Raw genomic sequence first — 19,705 nt, forward strand, 5'->3', positions numbered from 1 at the left:
AATTAGGGGTTTAATGTCCACGTATGCAGTCACGTATTGACCATATAACATTACTGTTATAACCTAGCCCTCAGACTAGAGACAAAACCAGAGGCGTTGGGGAGAGACTTTTATTTCGCCAGCCACATTGCCGGTCAACATGTCATAGCCGAGTGACAGCACGTGCGGACTACCTTCACAGGCACGTGAGGTATTCATACGCGTTACTCTCACAGTACATAGTTCTAGGGTACGTCGGGTAATATAATACTTATCAAGATATTACAATTACCCATGACAGTCCGTAAAGAACGGCTTATGTACTGCAAAATAATTCGTTGAATATATTGTAGAACAATCAAACTAGGGCTGGGACGAGAGCAAATTTACTACCCGGGTACCCACCTCCCTATTACCTGACCCTACCCGGGTACCCGCTGTAGGTCTCAAGTGATAGGTAATACATGTCCGATTGGGAATAGATTGACCGTACTCCTGTCAAAATAAATTAAGATACACGTATAAACCGATCTGGTCATGCATACACTGAAGTTTACAGATGTTTTATCATTATGCAAACATATAAAGTCAGAAGGAATGTGAGCAAAGTCAGAAAGAAATGTGAACAATTATCACTTATAGTGTAACCATAGAGTTCTAGATAATTTTTGCCGTTAAACAATTATATAATCACATGACTAACCACGGGTCGAGTAGTTCTGTGGGTACCCGGGTCCTACTCAATACCCACCCGACCCAGGTACCCGAGTTACCCGGCCCAGCCCTAAATCAAACAATATTAATTACATCCGGCCAACTGTCATCTACAGATACTGTAACAAGATAACAGGAGTTGTCTCCCTTCAAACACATTTTTATTTATATCGTTTTCCTCTGATTTATAACAAATTGAAACAAAACAAACAAATATGCAGTGTCATAAATAACAACACAAAAAACAACCACACCTCGACACGTAAAGCACAATATATTAATTGTCATTAACAACCCACATCACGTCTTACAGTGGCTTATATTGTTAATAACATTGCAGCAGTATCGCAGCTGGGAGGGGCATGAATGGGCATCACAGGATGTGACCACGACACTAAGGGTTTTGGCACAACAGATGGTCGTTTTAACCACTAGGGGGCGCAAGCACTCAATCAGACCCAAACATCTATCAGACTGTCGCTATTTGCTTCTGTATTTCCCATCTCCTACCCCTGGATCTTCATTCTGCCTTGGACCCGTGAAGATTCCGGGGTAGAATAGGTCTTCAGCAACCCATGCTTGCCGTAAAAGGTGACTATGCTTGTCGTAAAAGGCGAGTAACGGGATCGGGTGGTCTGGCTAGCTGACTTTGTTTATATATGTCATCGATCCCAATGGCGTGGATCGATGCTCATGATGTCAATCACTGGATTGTCTGGTCCAGACTCGATTATTTTACAGACTGCTGTCATATAGCTGGAATATTGCTGAGTGCGGCGTTAAACAACAAACAAACAAACAAATCATTCTGCCGTGAATTAATAAAAAAATCTTATCCAATTTTCTCTGCCCTTTGAAATTTTTTCCACCCAATGTGATAAAAAAAATACTACTATCATTGCACACTTTAAAAAACCCAGGACAGTTTGATCTTTCAACAGCTACATTTCTTAAAAATTCTTAAGCAAAGCAACTTGGTCTACGTCATAAATTAACTTAAATAAAGACTGGTAAAAAGTGTTCTAAACTTTAAAAAGTAATAAAATATGTTACACAATTAATCATGTTAATGATAAACAGTTTTTAATATTTTTATTTTTTATCAAAAAAAATTGCCTGCCTGCTCTCTTGCTGGTTGAGGCTGGAGATGAGAAACAAAACACAAGAAACAAAACATATGGATGGCCTAACAGAGGACTAGACTTAGGCTAAGTGGCAGACACAGCAGGAAGGATTCAAGTAATTTTAAACCCAGTGTGGTTGTCAGCTTACATAAATCTAATGCTGTATAGTCTATCAGTTTAACAGTTTATAATTACACTGACTAGACAGTCAAAATCTAGCTTTCACACAGGGCACACAATGTCTTGATCCCGGATGGATTCGCTCCTCTCCCAGGAATATCAAATGAAGTGTCTTGTAGCAGGCCTCAGGAGATATTTGATTTCCCTGAAATAAATCTGACTTACAATCATGGTGAAGATAATTATCATACTTGTGTCAATTGCAACATGAGATGAAAGTCCCCACCCAACCGTGGTGTCTTCAAGATATTATTCTAAAAAATTCTAAAAAGAGTTGAAACGTGACGTACAGACATATGGAAGAATGTACCGGCTCTACATACCCCCTCGAACTTCATTTGGATGCCATCTTCACGAGGCAAGGGACTTTACCGACTATAAAAGTCCAGTTTCCACCCTTGCCGAAATAAGCTGGTATTATGGAGTTACATTTTGGCTGGACTAACGAGTCTATTCATAGTCCAATCAAAATCGCGCAACGGAATCGAAATCCGGTTTGTAAACTGTCATGCAGATTTCAGTCAATTGCAAAATTTGCAAAGCGTGTGCACCGCCAACTCGTTTTCATGTTTTTAATCAAGGTGCTCACGTGATTTGATGCACTTTGCGATGAACGACCCCTTTAATCACAAAATAGATCTTGATTATCGATCAGATCGTCTCCACCGGGAGCCGCAATTTTGTTTGAAGCAAATGCAAGTGATACGAGAGGTGGAATCTGATTGGTCCATAGGAGAGGCATAGAAGGGACATAACTCGGAATAGCCACTGGTGGCGCTATGATCGAGCCCAGGAATTCCAGCCTAGTTCGGCAAGGGTGGAAACTGGACTTTTAAAGTCAGTTAACTCTCTTGCCTCAGGAAGATGCACTTGGATGGGTGTTATCACATGATTGATCTGCCCGTATGATCTGATGTCATCAAGATTGATGACACAAAAAGAATTGTTGAATAAAATACATCAGCTGCGCAATACATTTAATTTGTTTACGAACATCTGGTGTCATAACTGATTTTCAGTGATCCATTAATATAATTTTCACTGCCATTTTGGCAATGGAATCCGTTTTTGTGGACAATCCAGACTATTTTTCTCTAGTGCTGATGTTTCATACTTACATGGGTGAATAGAGGGGTGTACAGGATTTTAGGAGCTGTCTGATCAGCTCATGTACATACTGCATGTTAGTGACACACGAGTTATAAACAGATCGTGGATGACACATACAAACGTACACCCCTTCCCCCCTCCCCCCCCCCCACCACACACACATACAAACGTACACCCCTTCCCCCCCCCCCCCCCACCACACACACATACAAACGTACACCCCTTCCCCCCTCCTCCCCCCACCACACACACATACAAACGTACACCCCTTCCCCCCTCCTCCCCCCTCTCCCCACCACACACACATACAAACGTACACCCCTCTCCCCCTCCCCCCCCCCCACCACACACACATACAAACGTACACCCCTTTCCCCCTCCCCCCCCCCCCCACCACACACACATACAAACGTACACCCCTTTCCCCCTCCCCCCCCCCACCACACACACACACATACAAACGTACACCCCTTTCCCCCTCCCCCCCCCCCCCACCACACACACATACAAACGTACACCCCTTTCCCCCTCCCCCCCCCCCCCCCACCACACACACATACAAACGTACACCCCTTTCCCCCTCCCCCCCCCCCACCACACACACATACAAACGTACACCCCTTTCCCCCTCCCCCCCCCCCCCACCACACACACATACAAACGTACAACCCTTTCCCCCTCCCCCCACCACACACACATACATACAAACGTACACCCCTTCCCCCCTCCCCCCCCCCCCCCACCACACACACATACAAACGTACAACCCTTTCCCCCTCCCCCCACCACACACACACACATACAAACGTACACCCCTTCCCCCTCCTCCCCCCCCCCCCCCCCCACCACACACACATACATACAAACGTACACCCCTTCCCCCCTCCCCCAACACACACATACAAACGTACACCCCTTCCCCCCTCCTCCCCCCACCACAACACACACACACATACAAACGTACACCCCTTCCCCCTCCTCCCCCCCCCCCCCCCCCCCACCACACACACATACATACAAACGTACACCCCTTCCCCCCCCCCACAAACACATACAAACGTACACCCCTTTCCCCCCCTCCCCCCACCACACACACATACAAACGTACACCCCTTTCCCCCTCCTCCCCCCCCCCCCCCCCACCACACACACAAACGTACACCCCTTTCCCCCTCCCCCCACCACACACACATACAAACGTACACCCCTTTCCCCCTCCTCCCCCCGCCCCCCCCCCACCACACACACATACAAACATACACCCCTTCCCCCCTCCTCCCCCCACCACACACACATACAAACGTACAAACAGAGATACACACACACCACAGTTACAGACACACACACACACAATTGACAAACAGAGATACACACACACCACAGTTACACACACATACACACACACACCTCACAAACATAGACACACGTACGCCACAAAGTTACACACACACACACACCTGACAAACATAGATACACACACACCACACAGTAACAGACACACACGCCACACAGTTACACACACACACAACTGACAAACATAGATACACACACACGACACAGTTACACACACACACACAACTGACAAACAGATACACACACACACAGTTACAGACACACACACATCACACAGTTACACACACACAAACAGTTACACACACGCACACACACACACACACACACACACATATCACTGCACCTGGCCGTATCTCTGGGAGGCATCACACTTGAATCCCCTGAGTAGACTAATTTTTGGCATAAGTTGTGGATATGGTAATTGAAAGGCTGAGCAGACAGAAAAACCCTGTGATGCGATTAAAAAATCTGAGCTGGAAATAGGGTGACTGATCGTTAAAATTTTCCATCTTGACAAAATCAGGTAGCCAGTTTTAACCCCCGTGGTAGATGTGTTCCAATCATTTAGCCTATCATGTTTTATTGTCTGTTTTACACTATTCTCTTTTTCTAATTTTTTTTATTTTGGTCAAACATTAGTGATTAAACATGCCTTAAAGCTCTAAAATCTGTGAAGTGCTATGCTTACTATACTTGTCTTTTAATAAATATGAAAACGGATTTAGTTACTCAAATACCTTGTATATAGTCGAACAGTCAAACAGATACATGTGATTCACACTAATAAAAGCATACACAAAAAAAATACCATTTAACAAAACTAAATTAATGCTTTAACAATTCTCTTCAATCAAATCAAATTTAAAGAAAGTCATGTAAAATGCACGGAGGTAGGCATTTGAGACTGTTTAAATATATAATCAAGTCCACTAAATGATTCCTAGAGAAAATCAGTAAACTAATGGCCCATAAAAAAAATCCTCATTACTAATGCTTCAACATACAAAACATAAGTCTGTAGTATTTGTCGACACGATGGCACCTCAACTTTTCTTCAGCTCTTTGACCAAGTGTTTGAGTATTCCCATGGAAGAGCCTCTGTAAGTGCTTCCAAAATGATTCCTGCAGAGAGAAGAATATACAGACAAAATAGTAGAGGCAAATCTTGGAGAGGGGTTCTCGGGTGGCCACACATACCCTTTCTTAAATGTAAAAAAAATCCACCCCACCCCATCCAAACAAAAAGAAATGTTTGCAGTTAAAATGACATATTGTTCCAGGTCAGAATTCATCTTGCTGAAAACGATTAAAACAAATAAGAAAATAAATTTATATTGCACTGAAACCACTCACAGCATTATATGAAGGAATTATTAGAAAAAAAAATACTCTTGTGAATCTTGAATGTGGTGGAGGTTATAGAAGTGAACGTACCAGTGCTTGAGGTTAAGTAAGTGAACGTACCAGTGGTTGAGGTTAAGGAAGTGAACGTACCAGTGGTTGAGGTTATGGAAGTGAACGCACCAGTGGTTGAGGTTAAGGAAGTGAACATACCAGTGCTTGAGGTTAAGGAAGTGAACATACCAGTGCTTGAGGTTATGTAAGTGAACATACCAGTGGTTGAGGCTATGGAAGTGAACGTACCAGTGCTTGAGGTTAAGGAGGTGAACGTACCAGTGGTTGAGGTTGTGGAAGTGAACGTACCAGTGGTTGAGGTTAAGGAAGTGAACGTACCAGTGGTTGAGGTTATGGAAGTGAACGTGCCAGTGGTTGAGGTTAAGGAATTGAACTTACCAGTGGTTGAGGTTAAGGAAGTGAACATACCAGTGCTTGAGGTTATGTAAGTGAACATACCAGTGGTTGAGGTTATGGAAGTGAACATACCAGTGGTTGAGGTTAAGGAGGTGAACGTACCAGTGGTTGAGGTTGTGGAAGTGAACGTACCAGTGGTTGAGGTTAAGGAAGTGAACGTACCAGTGGTTGAGGTTATGGAAGTGAACGTGCCAGTGGTTGAGGTTGTGGAAGTGAACATACCCGTGGTTGAGGTTGTGGAAGTGAACGTACCAGTGCTTGAGGTTAGGGAAGTGAACGTACCAGTGGTTGAGGTTAGGGAAGTGAACGTACCAGTGCTTGAGGTTAAGGAAGTGAACGTACCAGTGCTTGAGGTTAAGGAAGTGAACGTACCAGTGCTTGAGGTTAGGGAAGTGAAAGTACCAGTGCTTGAGGTTGTGGAAGTGATCGTACCAGTGCTTGAGGTTAGGGAAGTGAAAGTACCAGTGGTTGAGGTTGTGGAAGTGAACGTACCAGTGCTTGAGATTATGGAAGTGAACGTACCAGTGCTTGAGGTTAAGGAAGTGAACGTACCAGTGCTTGAGGTTATGGAAGTGAACGTACCAGTGCTTGAGGTTAGGGAAGTGAACATACCAGTGCTTGAGGTTATGGAAGTGAACGTACCAGTGGTTGAGGTTAAGGAAGTGAATGTACCAGTGGTTGAGGTTAGGGAAGTGAACGTACCAGTGGTTGAGGTTAGGGAAGTGAACATACCAGTGCTTGAGGTTAAGGAAGTGAACGTACCAGTGCTTGAGGTTAAGGAAGTGAACGTACCAGTGCTTGAGGTTAGGGAAGTGAAAGTACCAGTGCTTGAGGTTGTGGAAGTGAACGTACCAGTGCTTGAGGTTAGGGAAGTGAAAGTACCAGTGGTTGAGGTTAGGGAAGTGAACATACCAGTGCTTGAGGTTAAGGAAGTGAACGTACCAGTGGTTGAGGTTATGGAAGTGAACGTACCAGTGCTTGAGGTTAGGGAAGTGAACATACCAGTGCTTGAGGTTATGGAAGTGAACGTACCAGTGCTTGAGGTTAAGGAAGTGAATGTACCAGTGGTTGAGGTTAGGGAAGTGAACGTACCAGTGCTTGAGGTTAGGGAAGTGAACATACCAGTGCTTGAGGTTAAGGAAGTGAACGTACCAGTGCTTGAGGTTATGGAAGTGAACGTACCAGTGCTTGAGGTTAGGGAAGTGAACATACCAGAGCTTGAGGTTATGGAAGTGAACGTACCAGTGCTTGAGGTTAAGGAAGTGAATGTACCAGTGGTTGAGGTTAGGGAAGTGAACGTACCAGTGGTTGAGGTTAGGGAAGAGAACATACCAGTGCTTGAGGTTATGGAAGTGAATGTACCAGTGCTTGAGGTTATGGAAGTGAACGTACCAGTGCTTGAGGTTAGGGAAGTGAAAGTACCAGTGGTTGAGGTTGTGGAAGTGAACATACCAGTGGTTGAGGTTGTGGAAGTGAACGTACCAGTGCTTGAGGTTAAGGAAGTGAACGTACCAGTGCTTGAGGTTATGAAAGTGAACGTACCAGTGCTTGAGGTTAGGGAAGTGAACATACCAGTGCTTGAGGTTAAGGAAGTGAACGTACCAGTGGTTGAGGTTAAGGAAGTGAACGTACCAGTGGTTGAGGTTATGGACGAGAACGTACCAGTGCTTGAGGTTAAGGAAGTGAACGTACCAGTGGTTGAGGTTGTGGAAGTGAACGTACCAGTGGTTGAGGTTAGGGAAGTGAACGTACCAGTGGTTGAGGTTAAGGAAGTGAACATACCAGTGGTTGAGGTTAAGGAAGTGAACGTACCAGTGGTTGAGGTTAAGGAAGTGAACGTACCAGTGGTTGAGGTTGTGGAAGAGCAGATACAGCTGGAGTCGCGTCTCATAGCCTGGCTGTTTGGGCAGGACCTTGAAGTAGTTGTTGAAGAATGCAGAGTTAAACCCACCAAACATGTTGCATATTCCCAGGTCAAACTCAGCGTGCCCATAGAAACTGCAGGGGTCGAAGATCACTGAAGATAAAGCACACGTTTAGGCACTTATCAAGACATGCTCAGAGGCCAGTATTTGGCCCCAAGTCTGCAACTTGTGTCAGTAGTGAGTGAGTATGGTTTTACGCCGCTTTTAGCAATATTTCAGCAGTATCACGGCGGGGGACACCAGAAATGGGCTTCACAAATTGTACCCATGTCGGGAATCGGATCCGGGTCTTCAGCGTGACGAGCGGACGCTTAAACCACTAGGCTACCCGACCGCCCCACTTATGTCAGTAAAAAGTTCCAAATGAGAACAGCTTAATGTTACATTAACAAATTGCATGCAATGTCCAAGTACAATGTTAAAATACCATTGAAACTAAAAAAAAAAGAACAATAAAAAATCATTTGTTTCCCAATTGGACTGCCAAGCACACAGTTTGGCAGCGTGGGATAAATCCGTGAATATATTGGTAATATTGTATAACAAATACAACAAAGCAGCCTCATATCCAACAAGGTGTTCTCTGAGGACTATCACTTTCAATTCAGATGCATGCTAAGACCAGGGCCCACTTGCACAAAGCAATCTTAGCGTTATTATTATCTTAAGCCTATGTTAAAGTATGGGAGTTGCGATCATCTTAGCGCTATCGCTTTGTGCAAGTGGGCCTAGTGTGTTTTCACTGCATCCACTTCCAATGAGCTGGCTTACTGACACATAAAAAACAAGTAGAGAATACTACATGATTGTCTGTCAATTTAGCTTACGAGTTGATTTAAGATAAAATATTTAATGGAATATGACAGGAACGAGTGCAGTAATCTGTTTCTTACACACCCTAAAATCGCACCTTTTTAGCATCAAATCCACTAATACATTGGTGAATCGTCCCACTACTAGTGCGCATGGTCCTTAACTTCTCTTGAGTAGTATATGATCACGAATGTGATGATTATCAACAACAAAGATGCTGATGCCTGTAAACTTAATCCTAAAACTAATACACACTCAACACACATGGGTGGAACACTGTTAGTAATAAGGAGTACCCGGTCTGTCCGACAGCTGTCCAACATTCCCACCCCATAGGTCTCCGTGTAGCAAAGCTGGTTGAATGTCAAGGCCATCAAACAGCTTCGACAAGCTGGGAAGAATCTGTGACCACAGTTCCCGAGCGCCTTTGTCTCTGTACTGAAAGCAATCAATCAGCAAATAGTAACCATGGTTATTTAATAAGGCATACATGAACAAACATAATTTCCTCCATAAAAAGTGTTATCATTAAATTTGCAAGTGTTCAGATATGTATCTCTCCCTCTCTCACTCAATACTATCAGTGATGTAGCAGGTCTCACCTCAGATTCAAGCATCTGGATTTGTTCTTCAATTTTTTGGGCATAAAATTGCTGAAAGTAAATAAAATGAAATTAGATTCGACACTAAAGGAATACTGTAAAACGTGAAATTAATGCGTCTCCAAAAGAATGCGACCGCTGGCCCCTAGCCAAAAATGCGACTCAATATGAATGCGACACCCTCTCCTCTCAAGCATCAGTGGATTTATATCTAAACAAAATGTCCTCTGTCAGGTTTACAGGAGAATCCTCACCTTAATCCATCCTTACATTAATCATTAGACATTAGCGTATGTCTAAGTTGGTATTTCTGCTATCCAAAATGTCTTATTGTTGATATAAATGCGATGTTTAACAATGCGAGCAAAGACCACTCGCATTTTTCGCATTTAATTCACGCTCGCGTTAATATCAAGATTTACAGTATTTAAATCAGTCCCTAATTTTACAATGTTTACAATGTGAGATCAATAAGACAAGGTAGAAAGTGTCTGTGTCTGGATGTCTCTACAAAAGCCTTGTCATCTTTGGGATATACATATCAAGAGTAACCACACAGCTGACTGTTCAAGGGTTATTAACCATCTAGGTGTCTGTCCATGTGTTATTTACAATCTAGGTGTCTGTCTATGTGTTATTTACCATCTAGGTGTCTGTCCACGTGTTATTTACCATCTAGGTGTCTGTCCACGTGTTATTTACCATCTAGGTGTCTGTCCATGTGTTATTTACCACCTAGGCGTCTGTCCACATGTTATTTACGATCTAGGTGTCTGTCCACGTGTTATTTACCATCTAGATGTCTGTCCATGTGTTATTTACCATCTAGGTGTCTGTCCACATGTTATTTAACATCTAGGTGTCTGTCCACATGTTATTTACCATCTAGGCGTCTGTCCCCATGTTATTTACCATCTAGGTGTCTGTCAATGTGTTATTTACCATCTAGGTGTCTGTCCACATGTTATTTACCATTTAGGTGTCTGTCCACGTGTTATTTACCATCTAGGTGTCTGTCCACATGTTATTTACCACCTAGGTGTCTGTCCATGTGTTATTTACCATCTAGGTGTCTGTCCATGTGTTATTTACCACCTAGGTGTCTGTCCACTAGTTATTTACCACCTAGGTGTCTGTCCAATTGTTATTTACCACCTAGGTGTCTGTCCATGTGTTATTTATCACTGTAATGTCTGTCCATGTGTTATGTACCACCTATGTGTCTGTCCATGTGTTATTTACCACGTAGGTGTCTGTCCAAGCACTACTCACCATCCAGCTGTCTGTCCAAGCGTTACTTTGAGGAAGATACCCGCAACAGGTCTCCACATCAAACCCAAACTTGTCGACGTAATTGAGATCCGAGTTTCTGTGCACAGATTGCTGTTCCTTTAGCATCCGCTGACCTATCCCAGCATTCTGTTGGTGAAGTCTGGAACAGCATACAGACATGTAGAACATCCTCAGCATTCATAATGTGCATCAATATTTTATTTCGTATCAAGGTAAACCAATTGTTTGTGTACATATCTAAACACATCTGAGACGTCATTCTATTGTCTGAGCGCTCAATTATTTTTCAGGAATGGAGAGTTGTTTGTCAACTATACATTATCTTGAACCAACATTTGAATTAATTTCCACTTGGAATAGACGGAACTATTTTTGGCATTTATTAACAAGTAAATAATTTCTAATTTTTTTCGAAAACAGTGGGGTTTGAACCCGCATCGTTTGATTTGAGGACGTGTAATTATCAACCTCAGCTACGGCGGCACATGAAGATATGGTGTGAAATTAACTATTAAATATTTGCATAATTTTGCATAATGTTTAAAAGCTCAAAATAATACCAAGCTAGCTGTTTGCCGAGCCCCTCGGAATGAGAGGAGAGAGAGAGACTGTCCAAGACATACCTAGCTAGTTGTTGGCCGAGTGTGGCGGTGTGGGAGGAGAGAGAGAGAATCTGTTCAAGACATACCTAGCTAGTTGTTGGCCGAGCACCGCGGAGTGGGAGGAGAGAGAGAGACTGTCCAAGACATACCTAGCTAGTTGTTGGCCGAGCACCGCGAAGTGGGAGGAGAGAGAGAGACTGTCCAAGACATACCTAGCTAGTTGTTGGCCGAGTGCGGCGGAGTGGGAGGAGAGAGAGAGACTGTCCAAGACATACCTAGCTAGTTGTTGGCCGAGCACCGCGAAGTGGGAGGAGAGAGAGAGACTGTCCAAGACATACCTAGCTAGTTGTTGGCCGAGTGCGGCGGAGTGGGAGGAGAGAGAGAGACTGTCCAAGACATACCTAGCTAGTTGTTGACCGAGCACCTCGGAGTGGGAGGAGAGAGAGAGACTGTCCAAGACATACCTAGCTAGTTGTTGGCCGAGCACCGCGGAGTGGGAGGAGAGAGAGAGACTGTCCAAGACATACCTAGCTAGTTGTTGGCCGAGCACCGCGAAGTGGGAGGAGAGAGAGAGACTGTCCAAGACATACCTAGCTAGTTGTTGGCCGAACACCGCGGAGTGGGAGGAGAGAGAGAGACTGTCCAAGACATACCTAGCTAGTTGTTGGCCGAGCACCGCGAAGTGGGAGGAGAGAGAGAGACTGTCCAAGACATACCTAGCTAGTTGTTGGCCGAGTGCGGCGGAGTGGGAGGAGAGAGAGAGACTGTCCAAGACATACCTAGCTAGTTGTTGGCCGAGCACCGCGAAGTGGGAGGAGAGAGAGAGACTGTCCAAGACATACCTAGCTAGCTGTTGGCCGAGCACCGCGGAGTGGGAGGAGAGAGAGAGACTGTCCAAGACATACCTAGCTAGTTGTTGGCCGAGCACCGCGGAGTGGGAGGAGAGAGAGAGACTGTCCAAGACATACCTAGCTAGTTGTTGGCCGAGCACCGCGAAGTGGGAGGAGAGAGAGAGACTGTCCAAGACATACCTAGCTAGTTGTTGGCCGAGTGCGGCGGAGTGGGAGGAGAGAGAGAGACTGTCCAAGATATACCTAGCTAGTTGTTGGCCGAGCACCGCGAAGTGGGAGGAGAGAGAGAGACTGTCCAAGACATACCTAGCTAGTTGTTGGCCGAGTGCGGCGGAGTGGGAGGAGAGAGAGAGACTGTCCAAGACATACCTAGCTAGTTGTTGGCCGAGTGCGGCGGAGTGGGAGGTAAGAGAGAGACTGTCCAAGTCATACCTAGCTAGCTGTTGGCCGAGCACCTCGGAGTGGGAGGAGAGAGAGAGACTGTCCAAGACATACCTAGCTAGTTGTTGGCCGAGCACCGCGGAGTGGGAGGAGAGAGAGAGACTGTCCAAGACATACCTAGCTAGTTGTTGGCCGAGCACCGCGGAGTGGGAGGAGAGAGAGAGACTGTCCAAGACATACCTAGCTAGTTGTTGGCCGAGCACCGCGGAGTGGGAGGAGAGAGAGAGACTGTCCAAGACATACCTAGCTAGTTGTTGGCCTAGTGCGGCGGAGTGGGAGGAGAGAGAGAGACTGTCCAAGACATACCTAGCTAGCTGTTGGCCGAGCACTACGGAGTGGGAGGAGAGAGAGAGACTGTCCAAGACATACGTAGCTAGCTGTTGGCTGAGCACCGCAGAGTGGGAGGAGAGAGAGAGACTGTCCAAGACATACCTAGCTAGCTGTTGGCCGAGTGAGGCGGAGTGGGAGGAGAGAGAGAGACTGTCCAAGACATACCTAGCTAGCTGTTGGCCGAGTGTGGCGGAGTGGGAGGAGAGAGAGAGACTGTCCAAGACATACCTAGCTAGTTGTTGGCCGAGTGCGGCGGAGTGGGAGGAGAGAGAGAGACTGTCCAAGACATACCTAGCTAGTTGTTGGCCGAGTGTGGCCGAGTGGGAGGAGAGAGAGAGACTGTCCAAGACATACCTAGCTAGTTGCTGGCCGAGTGCGGCGGAGTGGGAGGAGAGAGAGAGACTGTCCAAGACATACCTAGCTAGCTGTTGGCCGAGTGTGGCGGAGTGGGAGGAGAGAGAGAGACTGTCCAAGACATACCTAGCTAGTTGTTGGCCGAGTGCGGCGGAGTGGGAGGAGAGAGAGAGACTGTCCAAGACATACCTAGCTAGCTGTTGGCCGAGTGTGGCGGAGTGGGAGGAGAGAGAGAGACTGTCCAAGACATACCTTGCTAGCTGTTGGCCGAGTGCGGCGGAGTGGGAGGAGAGAGAGAGACTGTCCAAGACATACCTAGCTAGTTGTTGGCCGAGTGCGGCGGAGTGGGAGGAGAGAGAGAGACTGTCCAAGACATACCTAGCTTGCTGTTGGCCGAGTGCGGCGGAGTGGGAGGAGAGAGAGAGACTGTCCAAGACATACCTAGCTAGCTGTTGGCCGAGCACCGCGGAGTGGGAGGAGAGAGAGAGACTGTCCAAGACATACCTAGCTAGCTGTTGGCCGAGTGCGGCGGAGTGGGAGGAGAGAGAGAGACTGTCCAAGACATACCTAGCTAGTTGTTGGCCGAGTGCGGCGGAGTGGGAGGAGAGAGAGAGACTGTCCAAGACATACCTAGCTAGCTGTTGGCCGAGTGCGGCGGAGTGGGAGGAGAGAGAGAGACTGTCCAAGACATACGTAGCTAGCTGTTGGCCGAGCACCGCGGAGTGGGAGGAGAGAGAGAGACTGTCCAAGACATACCTAGCTAGCTGTTGGCCGAGTGCGGCGGAGTGGGAGGAGAGAGAGAGACTGTCCAAGACATACCTAGCTAGCTGTTGGCCGAGTGCGGCGGAGTGGGAGGAGAGAGAGAGACTGTCCAAGACATACCTAGCTAGCTGTTGGCCGAGCACTGCGGAGTGGGAGGAGAGAGAGACTGTTCAAGACATACCTAGCTAGTTGTTGGCCGAGCACCGCGGAGTGGGAGGAGAGAGAGAGACTGTCCAAGACATACCTAGCTAGTTGTTGGCCGAGCACCGCGGAGTGGGAGGAGAGAGAGAGACTGTCCAAGACATACCTAGCTAGTTGTTGGCCGAGCACCGCGGAGTGGGAGGAGAGAGAGAGACTGTCCAAGACATACCTAGCTAGCTGTTGGCCGAGCACCGCGAAGTGGGAGGAGAGAGAGAGACTGTCCAAGACATACCTAGCTAGTTGTTGGCCGAGTGCGGCGGAGTGGGAGGAGAGAGAGAGACTGTCCAAGACATACCTAGCTAGTTGTTGGCCGAGTGCGGCGGAGTGGGAGGAGAGAGAGAGACTGTCCAAGACATACCTAGCTAGTTGTTGGCCGAGCACCGCGAATTTGGAGGAGAGAGAGAGACTGTCCAAGACATACCTAGCTAGTTGTTGGCCGAGTGTGGCGGAGTGGGAGGAGAGAGAGAGACTGTCCAAGACATACCTAGCTAGCTGTTGGCCGAGCACCTCGGAGTGGGAGGAGAGAGAGACTGTTCAAGACATACCTAGCTAGCTGTTGGCCGAGTGTGGCGGATCGGGAAAGAGAGAGAGACTGTTCAAGACATACCTAGCTAGCTGTTGGCCGAGTGCGGCGGAGTGGGAGGAGAGACTCCGCATGTCCAGATACTCCATGACCAACAAGGCGCCGCCCTCAGGGTTCGTCAGCACCTAAAACACAGCAACATGGACTAACACCATGAACATAGAACAAACACACTCATACCTTTTGGAAAAACTTTACTTTCTTTATATCATATCTGGGAAAGAGTTTCTTCCTGAGGAGGCAGAGAAATCTAAGAAGTCTAGCTCAATGACTGTGCAAGGTCTGTGTAGGAGAGTTGGGCAGTATTAGTACGACAGTGCCACCTAGATCATAGGCTGTATTTTGTTCTGTTTGTTGTTTAACGCCGCACTCAGCTATATGACAGCGGTCTGTAAATAATCGAGTCTGGAACAGACAATACAATGATTGACATCATGAGCATCGATCCACGCAATTGGGATACGATGACATGCATCAACCAAGTCAGCGAGCCTGACCACCCGACCCCATTAGTCGCCTCTTACGACAAGCATATATGCATAGTCACTTTTTACTGCAAGCATGGGTTGCTGGAGACCTATTCTGTCCCGGATCTTCATGGGTCGATAGGCTGTAAATTAAAGGATATTGTAAAAGGAGCTATGGACCCCAAACCCTGTGCCAAACTAACCAGAAACAACAGTTACTGTAGTTACAGGTAAAACAAGTCATCTAGTCTTACTTTCTGCTTCGGATTAAGACCTTTGTTTATGTTTCAGTATAATATTTTGAACAATAATGTTTGGAATTTTGCCATGCACCTTTCAACATTATTTGTTATTTCTTCCATTAATGGCTGCGGTAGATAGATCTATAGGATAAGTGAGGTGAAATGGGGTTTAGCGTTGTGTTCAAGAATATTACCCTTATATAGCAACATGCATGCATGTGTGTGTGTTTATTTTTGTGTTTGCTTGTAATACTCTTGATTAATACTGGTTCTATAGTGCTATCCCACTTAAAACACCATGCCACTGAAATACATGAATACCCCACTCAGACACAGTGTACTGACTCCAAGCTGACCGATCATTGTTTTATCTCCTTCAAGCTGACAGCCAGGGTAACAACAAGTACCATATTTCAACATATTTTACCTATGACACGGCCAAGGATTGCATGACCAAACTTCCGCTCCTCAGGCAGAACCTCTATCCACTAGACCACGGAGGTCTATAGAAGTAGGCCACTGAGAAATATATATTTTGTAGTTCATAACAAGCAGTTTAAGGTTCATCATCCCCGCAATATTCCTGATGAGACACTTCCTACCTTTGGTCTTCAGCAACCCATGCTTGCCGTAAAAGGCGACTAACAGGATCGGGTGGTCAGGCTCTCTGACTTGGTTGATGCAATTGTTTGGATCGATACTCATGATATCAATCACTGGATTTTCTGGTCCAGACTCGATTATTTACAGACCGCCATCATATAGCTGGAATATTGCTGAGCGCGGCATTAAACAACAAACAAACAAACAAACAAATCCTACCTTGATGGGTTTTGGTACTCTCACTTCATCCGCTGTGTGCAGGGCTACAAGACTCGCAAACTCTCCATCGAACATCTTCCGAGCCTGGAACAGCAAAGTGTTACATGAGGAGAAAGTGAGACAGAGAGACTGTCTGAGACATGAGAGACAGGGAACAGACATTCAGACATGCATCAAATGTGCAGCAAGATTGTAGCAGGACCAGAGGCCTATGACAGAAAGACAGTGAACTGACCCAACTGGAGTGATCTGCCCAATGGCTGTGACCTGCCGAATGGTAGTGATCTGCCCGATGTTTGCGATCTGCCCAATTGTAGTGATCTGCCCAATGGTTGTGACCTGCCCAATGGTAGTGATCTGCCCAAGGGGAGTGATCTGCCGAATGGTAGTGATCTGCCCAACTGGAGTGACCTGCCCAAGGGTTGTGATCAGCCCAATGGTGGTGACCTACCCGATGATTGTGATCTGCCCAATGGTAGTGATCTGCCCAACTGGAGTGACCTGCCCAAGGATTGTGATCTGCCCAATGGTGGTGACCTACCCGATGATTGTGATCTGCCCAATGGTTGTGACCTGCCCAAGGGTTGTGATCTGCGCAATGGTAGTGACCTACCCGATGATTGTGATCTGCCCAATGGTAGTGAAGCCCAAGGGTTGTGATCTTCGCAATGGTTGTGACCTGCCCAATGGTAGTGACCTGCCCAAGGGTTGTGATCTGCCCAATGGTAGTGACCTACCCCATGATTGTGATCTGCCCAATGGTAGTGACCTACCCGATGATTGTGACCTGCCCAATGGTAGTGACCTGCCCAATGGTTGTGACCTGCCCAAGGGTTGTGACCTGCCCAATGGTTGTGACCTGCCCAAGGGGAGTGACATGCCCAAGGGGAGTGCCCTGCCCAATGGTAGTGACCTGCCCAAGGGGAATGACCTGCCCAAGAGGAGTGACCTGCCCAATGGTAGTGATCTGCCCAAGGGGAGTGATCTGCCCAAGAGGAGTGACATGCCCAAGGGGAGTGACCTGCCCAAGGGTTGTGATCTGCCCAATGGTTGTGACCTGTCCAAGGGGAGTGATCTGCCCAAGAGGAGTGACCTGCCTAGGGGGAGTGACCTGCCCAATGGTAGTGATCTGCCCAATGGTAGTGATCTGCCCAGTGGTTGCGATCTTCCCAAGGGGAGTGAGCTGCCCAAGGGGAGTGACCAGTCCAATAGTTGTGACCTGCCCAAGGGGAGTAACCTGCCCAATGGGTGTGACCTACCCAAGGGGAGTGATCTGTCAAAGGGGAGTGATCTGCCCAACTGGAGTGGTCTGCCCAAAGGAATGACCTGCCCCATTGGTGTGATCTCCCCGGGTGTGACCTACACCATGGGTGTTACCTCCCCAATGGGTGTGACCCGTTGTGTACAATAAAACACTGTAGGGAGAATAAACCACTCAGGGCTGCTCATGGTTTATTCTCCCTGCAGTGTTTTATTGTACGATAAACAACTCCCACTCATCATTTATTTCATACATATCTTGCAACCCTTGGACATCATTTTCACGGTAGGTTAAACAAGGATTACATTGTTTAATCACCCCTGATTTACTGTTCATCTTGACGAAGACCAGACCCTGATCAGTCTCATATGCCACGCCCTGATTGACGCATCCTCCCCCACCCCGCCCTGTATTCTTCAGCACAGAGGTGGCCAGCTCCTTCTTCAACATGTCCTCCATACCCTACAAGGGCACTCACGATTCTTTGCTCTTTCAGTTCAAGCTGAAATTGTATAAAACAATTTATTGGTATTACTGTAAATTTTGAAATTAATGCGAGCGTGAATTAAATGCGAAAAATGTGAATCGTCTTTGCTCGCATTAATTAACTTTGGATTTATGTCTCCAAAAGGACTATCAACAATAAAACAGCCTTACAGCACACTTTGGAAAACAGAAATACCATCTTGAATATAAACGCAAACACGGTTTATTGAGCAACAGTTGTAACAAGTATATAACAATGTCATTTAAAAAATAGGAATTATACAATGGGCGTCCGGTGGGTTATCACTGCTGGGGTCAAGAGTTCTACCCACTCGTGTCAAGCTTGTTGACACCTTCTCCGAATACCAATCAGTGAACTGTTGTTGGTTTAATTATTTTAGTGCCTTTGAACTTCCTTAATGCCAGTCAACAGAGTAAACATATTATTGTTATTCCATTCTGCAAACAAGACAGTTTCAAGTTCACGGATGTTCTGAGGCTGATTCTAAAGGGGGTCACGGGTGGCCCAGTCGTCTAAGGCACCGCGATTTGCTGTGCAGAGTTGCGTCCCTTGGGCACGCCAGAAACATAGGATTTCAGGGTTCAAATCCCCCTTTGCCCCAATTATGTTTCTAGGTTTGTCAGCACCATACCTGTGCCCGTGGGTTTCACCGAAGTGGTAAACGTCTGAGACCTGCATCACTTCTGGCTTCCCTCCCACATTAAGCTGACACGCCGTGATATAACTGGAATGCTGTTAAAAGCGGCGTTAAACCAAACTCACTCGATCACTATTGTGCAACTAATTATTGATGATTGAAATATAGAGTGATGATGTTAAACCACAGGACCATGTAACTTATAATAATAACTCGTCCGAGTTTGTTATTATTATTATAGTTACATGGTCATGTTATTTAAACTTGTCACTTTATATCTTAAATGCCTTTTTTTAAATTCTATTGTATTCATTGCAGTTTCTTTCAACTGGGTCATTTCGGCAAAGAAGATGAGGCCGAAATAGGCCATTTTGTCAAAGGTCGGTTCACCCTGCGACCATATTATGACAGTTGTCATCAGCTGAAAATTGGTAAATATAATTCCCATAATTCATTAAAAAAACAACTAAAAAAGATCCGGAAATCGCACTGTCGTATATCGTTATATCCCCCATATACTAAGGCATTCGTCTAGTAAGGTCTCACCTAATGACAGTTGTTGTCATTGACAGAGACACAAAAACAGATGACCAAAACAAACACCAACTTTAGACAAAGCTGTCGCCGCGGATCCGGAAGCAAGTCGAACCTGTACAAGCAATGTTCTAATGCCGCCCCCTAAAACAAGCTCCTTACAGCGATATCTCTCTCTCTCTTATAGAGAGCTAGGTACGAACAT

The 19,705-nt window shown here is 46.2% G+C and overlaps 1 protein-coding gene across 2 annotated transcripts; it reads right to left on the reverse strand.

Moving 5' to 3' along the window:
* Positions 1 to 1,400: 1,400 nt before the first annotated feature.
* Positions 1,401 to 19,664, reverse strand: LOC124137840 (ketosamine-3-kinase-like). Of its 2 annotated transcripts, none has more exons than XM_048385351.1 (10): positions 19,574 to 19,664; positions 18,140 to 18,323; positions 16,561 to 16,644; positions 15,054 to 15,154; positions 10,885 to 11,044; positions 9,613 to 9,663; positions 9,307 to 9,448; positions 8,115 to 8,289; positions 5,465 to 5,582; positions 1,401 to 2,142 (listed from the first exon to the last, which is right to left on the reverse strand). In XM_048385351.1, the coding sequence occupies exons 2-9, from the start codon at positions 18,278 to 18,280 to the stop codon at positions 5,504 to 5,506; spliced, it is 933 nt and encodes a 310-aa protein (XP_048241308.1). In that variant the 5' UTR covers positions 18,281 to 18,323; positions 19,574 to 19,664; the 3' UTR covers positions 1,401 to 2,142; positions 5,465 to 5,503. The 2 variants fall into 2 exon arrangements, with proteins under 2 accessions (XP_048241308.1, XP_048241307.1); XM_048385350.1 differs by having other exon boundaries at positions 19,513 to 19,624.
* Between the last annotated feature and the right edge of the window lie 41 nt (positions 19,665 to 19,705).

The sequence above is a fragment of the Haliotis rufescens genome, unplaced genomic scaffold, assembly GCF_023055435.1.
Source record: "Haliotis rufescens isolate VD_foot unplaced genomic scaffold, xgHalRufe1.0.p SCAF_57, whole genome shotgun sequence".
Lineage (NCBI taxonomy): Eukaryota > Metazoa > Mollusca > Gastropoda > Lepetellida > Haliotidae > Haliotis > Haliotis rufescens.

What these genes read in the sequence shown, in the direction of transcription:
- LOC124137840 (XM_048385351.1), bottom strand. Translation starts at nt 18,280, where the DNA reads ATGGAGGACATGTTGAAGAAGGAGCTGGCCACCTCTGTGCTGAAGAAT. An exon ending in CTTGGACAGACAGCTGGATG is followed by an intron (nt 9,664 to 10,884) that starts GTGAGTAGTGCT and finishes ATTTACTTTCAG; the next exon opens with CAATTTTATGCCCAAAAAAT. An exon ending in ACAGCTGTCGGACAGACCGG is followed by an intron (nt 8,290 to 9,306) that starts GTACTCCTTATT and finishes CTTTATCTTCAG; the next exon opens with TGATCTTCGACCCCTGCAGT.